Below are 12,852 nucleotides of genomic sequence, written 5' to 3' on the forward strand. Positions count from 1 at the left end.
CAACATGGTCTAATGAATAAAGCACCCTGGGGTAGATCTGTTCCGGCTACTTTTGTAGCACACTGTTAATTTTCAGCAAAGCATGAAACGTCTTATGTCACCTTATCCACTTCTGGAAGGCAATCAGAAGCCATGTGGCTTCTTATGAGAAGCTACGCACCACTGCTTTCTTTATCTTCAGACCCATTGCTGCCTCGGCTAATGTAAGAGGAATAACGCTGAGCATGGCGATAGGATACGAAGCCTACTCCTAACAATCAGTCCCTCTGGAAGGGCAGCCAACCACCAAAGGCTTCCTCTTTGAATGTGCAGCACAGAGAGGTTATGCTTTCATGCCAGTCTGCACACTTCACTAGCTGCATTCACGTATCCCCGTTGCCCTGCTGCCCTGACTTGGAGGAAGGAAGGATAGATGACTCATTCATCAACAAACCCCTTTTAATCCCTACACACAAACCCTTTTATTCTGGTTTTGCTTAGAAATCCGAGGTGCCACAAAAAGTTGAGAAGAGGGGAAAGAGGGGCAGTGAGGGTACCACCATAAATCTCTGCTCTGCAGTTCCCTGTACTATTTCAGCAGCCTAGCTGTGGCAATATTGTTGTGTTAGATTTAAATTACATCACTCTCACTCTCTTGTCTTACATTTATGTGCAGAACAGATCAAAAGAAAAACACCACTTCCAATCAAAATTCTAATGTTATTGTTTCAAAAGTAGCCGTAGAGCAGTTAGAAGGATCTGTTGTTTGTTCTGTGTGCCTCTGTAGGTTTGCAGCATCTGTCTATATCTATGCAAAGAAATAGCTCTGGAAAATACGGAGAACCTGGAGCCTTAAAATGATACGTCTTTTCACTTTCAGCTCTTCTGTGATCTGCTTACTTCTATAGGGTTCGATACTGCTTTGAGTGGTATAATACTGCTTTAAATGTATAGTGCAGATGGGTTCGTAATTCTTGGCCTTTTTCACTATGCAATTATACTGCTATTTAAAATATTATTTGAAGTATTTTAAATTAGCATTGATGCATATATATATATATATATGCACATTATACATATCTGTATACTCCTTGTCCTCTTCTTTGGATGATGACTTAGCTTTTGAGGCCACCCTAGCTTTTCCTGCAACATTTCCCAGGAAAGGAGACCAGTTTTTGAACATGCCCCAGGTCATGACAGCAGTGCAGCGCCAAGTTGTTAAGTGTTTTATCTGCAAGTAATATGTGTCGTTAATATGTCTTAGTTAATTAGCAGCTGCAATATTCAGTACCCTCATTACTCAATTACCTGAAACCAAAGTCCATCTCAGGCCCTGTGAATGTACCACTTGCATCAAATAAAACCTGATCAAACAAACCCAATATTCTGAAGACCTTATCAACAGATAATAAAATAACTGCTACGCTCTCATGCCTCTTCTTTGTATTTAAGGGTGGTATCAACTGCTTCACACACACACACACACACACACACACACACACTTTTCATTCTGTGACAGAAGGTTAAGGATAAGACTTCAATTTTATAAAGCATACAAATTTACCATTCTCTACAATCTGCTACTAGGAAAACATTGAATGCATTTAACAACTGTGAACATAAGACTGTGAAACATCTGCTGTTGCGCTGTTCTCTATGCCTGCTCTAAGGGTCAAACAAGATGGGGTATTAAGTGTGTCATGAGCCCTTACATTAGTGACTTTAAAAATGCCTTTCAACAGGGGTGGAGGGTGGGATGGGAAAGAGACAATGGCCTGGGGAGGAGAGGAGCTTTAACCCTTCCCCCCCAGTTCTAATCTGAATTTGGACACCAAGCTTTTGCTATTTTTCCAGGGGGGAAGCTTTCATTGAATGGAAGCTTTCCTCCTGGAGCAACTAGCAGGCACTGGGGGTCCCAGTTTTGATTGGGACCATAGTGGGGCAAAGGAGTAAAGCATTCTTTCTCAGCAAGCTGATTTTTGTGGAGAGGACTGAGCTTTTTTAGTTGTGGCTATGAGTAAGCAACTGGGAATCAGACACCCTTGACTATTCCCTGCAAGTCATCCAGAGGTCTACCAGGAAATTCCAATCTACCTTCAGCCTACCTCTGGTATACCATGCCTGGCTGCAGCTGTCCAGAGCATTTTTGTGAAGATTTTACTGAATGTTAACAAAGACATCCAAGAACAACTTCTGAATTGCATAAGGAGATTTGGTCAAAAGACAACGCAATAATTAATTTTGAGCATGTCAGTTTCCAGAGGTCATACTGGAAACCTCCAGTTAGCTAATTTGTTAAGCCATGAACCAAAAAGTCCTAACCTTGAGTACCAGTTTCCCAGATATGCAGGAAGAATGAAATTACATTGTTTCACTTAAAGATACAGGATGTTGTTTTATTCTCATTTTACAAATGAAAAATAACATGGAACTTGGCAGTATTGAGCTCCTCCAAGTATTGGAAAAAATAATAATAACATTCTTATCAATGTTTCTATACGGATATATTTTTGGTATTCTGCAGCTTTCTGGCAGAAACTAAAATGAAAAAGCAAGTGAATATGCAAAGCTAGAATCTTTTGTCATTTGCTCCATTGGCTTCAGTAGATTTAGATATCTAACATCATTCAGTAGCTAAAGCCTGTGGTTCCCGTCTTAAAGCTGTTCACAGATTTAGCTAAATCTCTTTTTGTACCACATGATTAGCTTTCTCCTTAAAACTTTATCCAGATTATTCATTGTCAGTCTTTAAAATATATTCCAGTCTTTAAAATATATTCCAGGTTTCCAAGGCAAAGAAAAGGATTTTAAAAATGTATTTTAACATTACGCTGTATTAGCTAGAAATAGGGCCTATAATTCTGTAAATTAAGCTAATGTTCTTTTTATTTTTTGTACAACTAGAGGAGACAGAAATACATGAAGACCTGAGGTTCACAAGTTATGAAATTAATGAGTACACACCTACATGTATATTATGAGTCTATTTACTGTATACACTGAGAGGTAGGTGATGATAATAATGTGCAATTTATAGGTTGCAGAGATCCAAAGCCAATCGTGCTACTCCACCTTATGCATGCAGTTTTTAAAGGGCATGTTTTCTCTTTCATATTATTAGGCAATGGGGGCTGGTGCCCATTGAGATCAGCAGGGCATCCTGTTTCACCACTTGAGCCAAAACGGGAAATGCCATCTTGCCACTGCTGCCTGCATTGCCAGCCCCGCCACCTCCACCACCAGTTGAGAAGCAGCATTAGCATCACGGCCAATTTGAGGCAAGATTTCATGTGCTCCAGAAGATTCAGAATGTTTGGGCCAAAAGAAATAGCATCCTCTCCCACTGATCCCATTGGAACATAAATGTGGGATAACGATTGATGGGAAGTTGTGTAGCTTCCACACAAGCAAATCAGAATGAAGCTCAATAAACAGGTCACCCGGAAGCAACCTGTGGCTCGACAGCAGACAAAACAGTTCTGAACTTAACTCTGTAAGAGAACGCCTGCCTTGTGCTTTGAGATTGTTGCACAACAATCATACAAAGATTCAAATTGTGTTTAACTTCCTTAGTTCCAGTAGAAAACTTTCCCCCTAAAATGCATGTTTAGAGGAGGAGGAGGAGTTTGGACTTGATATCCTGCTTTTCACTCCCCTTAAGGAGTCTCAAAGCAGCTAACAATCTCCTTTCCCTTCCTTCCCCACAACAAACACTCTGTGAGGTGAGTGGGGCTGAGAGACTTCAGAGAAGTGTGACTGGCCCAAGGTTACCCAGCAGCTGCATGTGGAAGAGCAGGGAAGCAAACCCAGTTCACCAGATTACGAGTCTACCGCTCTTAACCACTATACCAAGCTGGCTCCCAGGGAGTTCATACACCAAGGATGTGATCCTAACACCACATACCTGGAAGTAAGCACCACTGAATTCAATAAGACTTACTTCTGAGTAGGCACACTTACCTAGACCTCAATGGGATTTACACCTGAGTAGACCTCTGCACTGTGATTTATGCTCATTTTCAAAACAAATGACGATGAAATTCCTGACGTTCTAAAGGAACAGAACTGGCCCTTCCCACTTTTAATTTTCTCAATTAACTGCTCAAGGTTTTGTGCAGATTTTCAACTGTTTTAATGTTTCCCTTTTAGTGACAGAGCAGAGCTAATGTCTGAAGTGGGCCCAAAATCCTTTTGGCATAGTACTTAAAAACAAGCCTTTATCGCAGCAGCTCAGTGCTTCGTAACAAATCCCACAAAGAATTAAAATGGCAAGGAAATTTGTTTTCAAGCTTCTAAGGGGATTAAGATAAATAGCATGAAAATATTTAAAGCCAAACAAATATGCACTGAAAGAGCTTTTATAATATAAAAAGATTAACTGCATAGCATGAGGAAACACTTGAATATCACCAACTAGCACCGTAAATGTACGCATGGAGTTGGACTACCGCACATGGCTCACATTGTGGACTGCAGTAACCCTATACCTGTTTTTCACTAAAAACTGGAAACCCACTGTGGATCAGTACCATTCAAGACCTTGCTTTTAAGTAGTGAAAGCTGTTTCCGAACAAATCCATTGATAATTTTGGCTTGGCTTACATTTATTTGTCAATTTAAAAAAAAGGAAGCCAGGTGTGCCTCTGCCCATGTTCCAGCTAGTAGTCAAGGAAATGCTAAGTTTAGCAGAGGTTGTTAGAATATTATTAATGCAGAAGTTAATAGTGCTGAAGGTTAACTTTATGACCGATTAATCATGCAGTAGAATTTGCACCAGAGGCACGATGCTATACATGTTAATTATAAGTTCCCAATGCATACTTAAGATGACAGCCTTTAAAAGTAACTATAAATCAATAAGCTGCAGGGTTAAAATCAAACCAACAGGTTTTTAGACATTAGTTTCAAATTCACAGGAAAAGTGTAAGGCTAGATAATGGCAAGACCACTCTTACCTCCATGGGGAAAGCTTTGAAATTAACAGTGTGTTCAGAGCCACGCTGATTTTCTCTCCCCCAATGAAACCGGACATCGTGCAGTTCAAATTCATGCCCCCGAGGCAAGGGTCCTCCTGCTAACGCTGCAAAAGAACACAAATAATAGCAGGTGACATTCATAGCCTGCCATTTTCTGAAGATTTTCTCAGCCAACAGAACAATAGTTAGTGAGAATGAGAGAGAGGTCACATGTGACAAACTGTGCTCCATGGCTGCACACTTCTTGTTGCGTTCTTAATTTGATGAGGCAGAGCAGTTTTCATGAAGATAAATTTGCTTGTCTGTATTTATCCCTTCTAGGTGTGAATGTGTGTATATCCATACATCAGGCCTGCATCTTTACTAGCTGATGGAGTTCTGTGCATACTATGTAACTTACGTTTGTTGTGAGGAAGCTGAACATGAAAAAACAAAACAAATTCCCAACCATTTGAGTCATATATGGGCCAAGTCTAGTCAAGTGCAGGCACAGCACCTGTATGCATTAAAGAGATTAATGGAGCCCTGTTTTCCCCATCCAGCATGTCGGGAGAAAACATGTGCCTATTGAGCCTGGCAGGGTCGCTCTGAACATGGGTGCTGCATCCATGCTCATCTGAATAGGGCCCATAACAGCTAACAAACTAACAGCTTGTCCTAACTGACAGACATAGATAGATAAGATAAGCTTGAATCCTCAGCAATATCATCTAAGGCATGAAATAAACTATTATTCTATGGCCTCACTTTTTTAAAAAAGTATAAACTTGCTAATCTTTCACAAACCCAGGATATCCAAATGTCAGAGCCCAGATGAAGAAAATCTAAATATATATCTGCATATAATTTCTACAAGAACTAGAACACTGAGTGAATGATCTACAGTGATATGGCCTGGATCTACAAGTCACAGCATTATATATTTGGAATATTGCCCAAAAACACTGTGGGTTTTTTTACATGTCTACATAAAAGCACCAAAGTGACCCAGGTTTGACTGACACAGATTGTAATGAGATATGCAGAAGGAAGGGATACGAATGGATGATAATAGAAAAGTAACCATGACGTTCTGCAGAGAGTTGATTCAGTCCTTTCAGAGCAGAGAAAGTAAGGAAGCTCTCCCAAGGCTGACTTTTCAAAAGACATTATTTTGCCACATGCCTGTAGACTCAGTAGGGATAGGGCTATGAAGAACTTCTCTCAATTCTAATGGGTATTTTATGAGTCCCATGTTAGAAACACTTCTTCCAAGACGGCTTCCGGTAGATTCAGAGCTGGGACTCAGAGGATGGTCTATAGAAAAGCCATTACATGAGCAATTAGTGATCCTGTGTTCCCCTGGTTACAGAAACTGGCAGAGTCTGTGGCAAAACACGAGACTCTCTTGGATCCTGTATATAAAACTGCTACCTTTAAGGCTGCCAGTCAGCTTCCTCTTCATAGTTTTTCTCCCTTTGAAAACTGAATGCAAATTTCCAAACTGGTAAAGGAAGTTCTATAGCACCTCAAAGACTAACTCGTTTATTGCAGCAGGAACTGCTGGATACTGGCTTTCATTGTCAAATACTTACGTTGCAGCAAATCAGATAGTCTTTTAGGTGCTATAAGACTCTTCATCTGCTTCACTGTAATAAGGCTACTCATCCAGAACATGCATAGAATATATTGACAAAATATGCACATTTCCACCTTTAACCATATAACACATCTCTTTTGCTATTAAAAGTTAACTCTACCCATATTATCTATTCATGGTTTGCTCTCTGCTGAAAAGTAGATATATACTGTACATGAATGATCAGTTCTAGAGGTGCAGTAAGGACATTTTCAGTGAGGAATGTCTGAAATGTTAGGTTTTTTCCCATGAGATACTAGCAGCAGTGAAAAAGTTAGTGATTTTTATAGCCCTCTTCCTGATACTGAAATACCATGGACCATTTCAGACATTTTCCACATAAAGTAAGAGAAGGGTGATCTGCTATGCTTCCAGATAATATTGCTGGGGGAAAATCTATGTGCATCCCTGAGGATGTGCATTCTGCCCTGAATTTGAAGATATTTTCCCATACGAGTTAGATGCTTTTCTCCAATTTGGACATGGCCTGCAAGTGTGGGCAGATGAAGCACAAGTCAATTGTACTTCCTCTCCTGTCACTTCTGCAGAATATTTTAAGTGGCTCTAAGAAGAGCAGCAGAAAGGGAGCTTCCATCAAATACCCCCACCAGCAACTGTGGGATAAAGGGCTCTTGTAACATCAGCACCCTCTGCCTCTCAGGAAGAAAATTGGCAAGGGGAAGAGAGACTGAACTGGCTTTATCCATTGGCCACTGAAGGAGCAGCTGCACCAAAGGTTTTCCTCTTCCCTCCCATTCCTTTTCCCCTTGGTATCATGTCTATTCAATTGTGAGCCTGCAGGTAGGGACTGCGGGTGGGCAAGTTCCATAGCTCAGCAGTAGGTAGAGCTATGCAGAAGGTACTGGGTTCAATCCTTGAATGTCCCCTGCCTGAAAATCTGGATAACTGCTTCTGGTAAGTGCAGACAATACTGAGCTGGATAGACCAAAGGACTGAGCCGCCTTCCTGTGTTCTTCCCAACCTAAGAGTTGGAAGCATCCGGTACGGGTCCACTGACAAATATTTCCTGCTGACCAGCCAGCTAGAGACACAGTGAGAACTTTCCTTGTGGTCTCCCAGCTGCTTCGTAGCATTTAGAGACTGCCAAGAATATGATAAATAAAAGGCTTTCTTCCTATTGCTAACTCTTGATGCTGGTGTCGTATGTCAGCATATAGTGGCAAGTTGGAGAATTCTCTTTTTAATAGAAGTAAAAAAAAAACCATAGAGACAATTTTAAATTTGGGGATGGGACATGCACGCAAAGACCCAAGAACATGGAGAGGGCATCTTAAGTGTTGCCCATTTTTGCCAAGCCAGTTTCCATCACTGTTACAGATTATTACAATTCTGTTGGTTAGAAGCCAATTCTAGCATTATTTCTCCCTATTTTATGTGTCTGAACCAGAGGAAGGCAGGCAGAAAGTGGCTGAAAACACATATGCTTGAAGCATTGCACTCCTTGCTTGAACGCTTCTGGGACCTTCTTCACAGTCTTATGACTTGTATCTGACCATTTTTATGTTACAAACAAGCATCCACAGAGTTTTCTCTGAGAGTTTTTTCAATAAAGAAAAAAGAAGGGTATGTCTGTGGTTTATGACTTGCACAATGAAGGTAAAAAAATGAAATGGAACGGGAGCCTGTGTCTGAAGTAGCTAAGAGTGTGAAGCATGTCAGTCAGTCCCTTGTTCAATGCTCACCTCAGCTGTAGACTTGCTAGGTGGCCTTAGGCAAGCCATTCTCAGCCTCAGTCTTCACACCTGTAATATGGGGATAATAACACCGACCTTACAGGGTGCTTGAGAGAATATTGAGCTAATGTGTATGAAACTGTCTGCTTTTTGTTGTTGATAAGGATAGCATAATTTTAAAATGTGACAGCAATGATGGTTTGGACATATCCCAAAGCAAACAATAAAGAATAGGAAAGCATACCTGATTTGGACTTTAAGAGGATCTGAACCGAGTGTCCATCATTGATGACCTCACAGTCACGGCACACAACATAGTTTGGTGATAAACATACTTCCAACAACAAGGGGTCAAATTTTGCTTCTCTTGAATTCAGGTTAATAGGAGACTGATATTCTCCATTAGCATCAGGAAAGACTAATCCCCACTCAACCCCTAGGACAAAAGAAAACATACTTGTTTGAAATTAAAAATTAAACTATTTCTATATGCTCTTCGAATCATGAGCCCTAAAATATATTCCGTCTACTTCCTTATGCTGATGCAAGTTTCTTAAAACTCTTAAAAGGATTTGCCCAAATCTTCCTGTTCCTTCTAGATGTCCAAAGTACAAAATAGTAAAGGTAAAGGGACCCCTGACCATTAGATCCAGTCGTGGCCGACTCTGGGGTTGCGGCGCTCATCTCGCTTTATTGGCCGAGGGAGCCGGCGTACAGCTTCCAGGTCATGTGCCCAGCATGACTAAACCGCTTCTGGCAAACCAGAGCAGCACATGGAAACGCTGTTTACCTTCCCGTTGGAGCGGTACCTATTTATCTACTTGCACTTTGATGTGCTTTCGAACTGCTAGGTGGGCAGGAGCAGGGACCGAGCAATGGGAGCTCACCCAGTCGCGGCGATTCGAACTGCCGACCTTCTGATCAGCAAGTCCTAGGCTCAGGGCCAAACTATATATGATATTAGGGGACACGGGTTGCTCTGTGGTCTAAACCACTGAGCCTAGGGCTCGAATCCCCATGACAGGGTGAGCTCACTGGTGGAGGAAGAGGAGTGTGAGGGGGATGCACTGCCCTTGGCAGCGCAATCCTGGCAGGGTGCCATCGTGGCTGCCCCCTCCCATGCTGGGCACCACACCCCTGCGGCCGCACGCCCTGCTTCTGCCTGCTCTCCGCCCCCCCCCCCCCGGTGCCAGAGCATGAAGCTCCGCCAATGAGTGAGCTCCCATTGCTCGGTCACAGATCCTGCCAACCTAGCAATTCGAAAGCACATCAAAGTGCAAGTAGATAAATAGGTATCGCTCCAGCAGGAAGGTAAATGGCATTTCCACGTGCTCTGGTTTCGCCAGAAGTGGCTTAGTCATGCTGACCACATGACTCAGAAAAACTGTCTGCAGACAAACATCGTCTCCCTCGGCCAGCAAAGCGAGATGAGCGCCGCAACCCCAGAGTCATTCGTGACTGGACTTAACTGTCAGGGGTCCTTTACCTATATATCTATATCATCCGTATCTATATCTATGATATTAAATGCAGAATCTGTCCTCATAGCGGGGCGCGTTGTTGGCCTCCTGACCCTAGTGTCACTGGTGCGGCAGGGTAGTGGTGACTTTCGGAGCTTTGTGGGCACATTTGCAGGAGTGCAGGATTTACTCCATCAGTGCCAACACAGGCCTGACATCTTGTCCCCTGCCTCCCCGCATCATCCAAATAAATGGCAGTAATGACAGTGTTAGGAGGGTGGTTCTGGAGCACCACCCTAGCCACTACTAGTTAGGTGAATCTTTACATTTACTGTGCCTATATTTTAAAACTGTTAGGGTGCTAAAAGTAATAAGATCCACAACAGATAGGGAGGTGGGTTTTAACGCTCTCCTCCCCTGCTGTAGTCCTGATGGGAAAACACTCATTGAAAGCTGCTGTTTGCATTAGGAGGAAATTTACATTTGCCATGAAAACAGAAACTTCAAAGAGCAATTTTCATCAGGTTATTCTCTCCTACCTATCAACTGCAGTCCTGATATTTATCATCCCCCAGCCCAGCCCAGTCCAGCTCCTGCCGTTCATATTTTTTAAAAACATGCATGTTAAATGAAAGGGCACAGTTAATTTGGTCCAGGTGGCTGTGAGACATGCCAAAGAAGTTTCATTAGGGGACAAAATATATTTGAAAAAAGAAATTAACATTTCTATATTCCAAGAAGCAAATGTAAAATGCTTGCCATGATCACTGACCCATCTGAACTGGACAGCAATGTCTTTTCAACCAGCATCTGATTCAGTTAAGCCCAAATCATGGAAACACAGTTCTGGTTTTGAAGAGAAACGTTTGCTGAGACAAAATCAGTTTCAAATAAAACAACATGAAGCAAATAAGCAAGTATCTGTGTTCACCAGAATGCTTCTTCGGATTGAAGAAAATGTCAGACTATGCTTGCACCCAAAATCTTGATTTTGCTTAACACAATCTAATCTCATTAAGTTTTCATAACACCTTCACTTCATCATAGAAACTGTAGACTTGGATCTTTTCACCATATCCAAGCAACACTGCGGGTAATACCCATACCCCCCCACACACACTCCATAAGCTTGAAAGTTCACCCACTACTTTAATAAAGAGGTATTACTAACTTGCTAACTTGCTGTCTTTTAGGATCCCCCGCTAGTGGGCTAACACATCTAACCAGCAATTTTTGTTTTTCTTAGCCTTCTGTCACAAGACCATCATTTCCACAACTGAATATGCAACTGTAACTGTCTGCTTCATTTCCACATTGCTGCCATTTGTGAGTCCTAGCCATAAACATTTCTGTACCCATGTTCTTAAATTCAGCTTGGATTATCAAATGTGAGAGGAGATTAGAAATCCCTTTTCATTTCCCTCAGTCTGTGCTCACTGGACAGTAAAAAGCAACAAAAGCAGCCCAGCTTTTTGTGTGTACAGCCAGTGGCGCTGTCAGAGCTACAGTGTTTGACTTTCAAACACAGCGAGGGAATGTGCAACTTATTTGTGGAAATGCTGCATCTTTGCCTTCGGAAAGAGAAGGGCTTACTGCTGAAGCAGTTCTAGAGTTTCTGTTTTGTGTTGGTTGGGTTTTTTTTTAACCTAAAATTAAATAACATGCTTTTCTTAACCCGATAGTTTGCACATTGAAACACAGTGTGCTAAAATGACACCTTCCAAGGCGTATTGGTGACAAGAGTAAATGTGAACTTTATATTTAAGTTTTCTCTCACACACACGCACACTCAGGCACACAATGAAAATGCTTCACTCGCTCAGCCCACCTAGCAGCTCACAGTTTCAAGCCCCAACCTCCTTACCTTCTTCATAACCCCACTCCAAAGTCTCCTCTTTCTCAGGAAAGAGATCCGATTCCTCAATGTAGCTGTCAGCCATTCCCAGGCGCTCTCCAACAGCTCCGTCCCTCTGAGCACTCTGGCTGTCTCTGGAAGGCTGCCTTGCGGAAGTCTGCTCTCTGCAGGCAGCCAGGCTCTGTGTGTGTGTGTGTGTGTGTGTGTGTGTGTGTGTGTGTGCAAAGCAGGAGCTGGAGACTTGCACTGGAGAACAGCTCGTCTATGACTACATGTGAGAAACACATACGAGAGTCAGGAAGCTTGGTTGATGTTTGTTTGGCCCCTGTCACTTTTATATACGTTTCTAGAGAATCCTGAAATGTGATGGTATTATTAGTCAGTGTGTTATATGGGTTTATGAAATATAATACAGTACAGGGATGGGTGGGTAGGTGGAGCAATCAAATCCAGGCATTTAAGGCAAACAATTAGGCTGTGAAGAAAGATAGATGCTCTACAAGGTGAAGGGATTTGTTTGCCTCCAGGAGCCTCTAAAACAGGGGTGAGGACCCAAATGTTGTTGGAGTTCAACTCAAATCAGCTCCTGCCTGCATGGCCAATGGAGAGGGAGGATGGGAGTTGTAGCCAACAACATCTGAAGGACCACAACTTCCCTGTTTGAAACCAACTCACTGGAGAACTGTGACGTGTGTGTCCAGCTGTGTCTAGACTTGTAGCTAAGCCGACATTTGAGCAGGAACTGTCCCATGTTAGAATGCATCTGTTCAAAGAACAAAGTACAGTGGTACCTCGGGTTAAGTACTTAATTCGTTCCAGAGGTCCGTTCTTAACCTGAAACTGTTTTTAACCTGAAGCACCACTTTAGCTAATGGGGCCTCCTGCTGCTGCCGCCGTGCCGCCAGAGCCCAATTTCTGTTCTTATCCTGAAGCAAAGTTCTTAACCTGAAGCACTATTTCTGGGTTAGCGGAGTGTGTAACTTGAAGCGTATGTAACCTGAAGCGTATGTAACCCAAGGTACCACTATACTGCTATGTGGAAAGACTGGTGAAAGATATGTTGCAAAGTCACAGGGCACAATGACCAAAGCACTGACCACATGACTCCAGAGTAGCAAGTTTACTCTGTATACTGGAGAGCCTCCAGCGCTCTGTCTTGATTTAGACTCACTTGCATTTTAAGAAAGGAAGACTACTTCTTTTTCATGCCCTAGAATGCTATTACTAAGCATTCCAGACTCTCATTGTTTTGAGGGAGGGGTTCAAGTAC

The 12,852-nt window shown here is 42.3% G+C and overlaps 1 protein-coding gene and 1 long non-coding RNA gene across 4 annotated transcripts in view; one reads left to right on the forward strand and one right to left on the reverse strand.

Annotated features, from left to right (window-relative positions):
- Positions 1-11,094, forward strand: part of LOC309538475 — a 40,659-nt gene extending 29,565 nt beyond the window's left edge. Inside the window, exon 4 of the long non-coding RNA XR_014222195.1 lies at positions 10,974-11,094. This is a non-coding gene — a long non-coding RNA (uncharacterized lncRNA). The remainder of the gene's footprint in view (positions 1-10,973) is intronic.
- Positions 1-11,845, reverse strand: part of CA8 (carbonic anhydrase 8) — a 43,311-nt gene extending 31,466 nt beyond the window's left edge. Inside the window, exons 1-3 of one of the 3 annotated variants that reach the window (XM_082234010.1) lie at positions 11,592-11,845; positions 8,512-8,703; positions 4,935-5,059 (exon numbers count right to left, since the gene is read on the reverse strand). In XM_082234010.1, coding sequence (XP_082090136.1) covers positions 4,935-5,059; positions 8,512-8,703; positions 11,592-11,667 — 393 coding nt within the window. In that variant the 5' untranslated portion in view covers positions 11,668-11,845. The remainder of the gene's footprint in view (positions 1-4,934; positions 5,060-8,511; positions 8,704-11,591) is intronic. The other 2 variants (XM_082234009.1, XM_082234008.1) reach the window with 2 other exon arrangements.
- Between the last annotated feature and the right edge of the window lie 1,007 nt (positions 11,846-12,852).

This window comes from Podarcis vaucheri (genome assembly GCF_965113315.1).
Source record: "Podarcis vaucheri genome assembly, chromosome: 8".
NCBI classification, from domain to species: Eukaryota; Metazoa; Chordata; class Lepidosauria; order Squamata; family Lacertidae; genus Podarcis; species Podarcis vaucheri.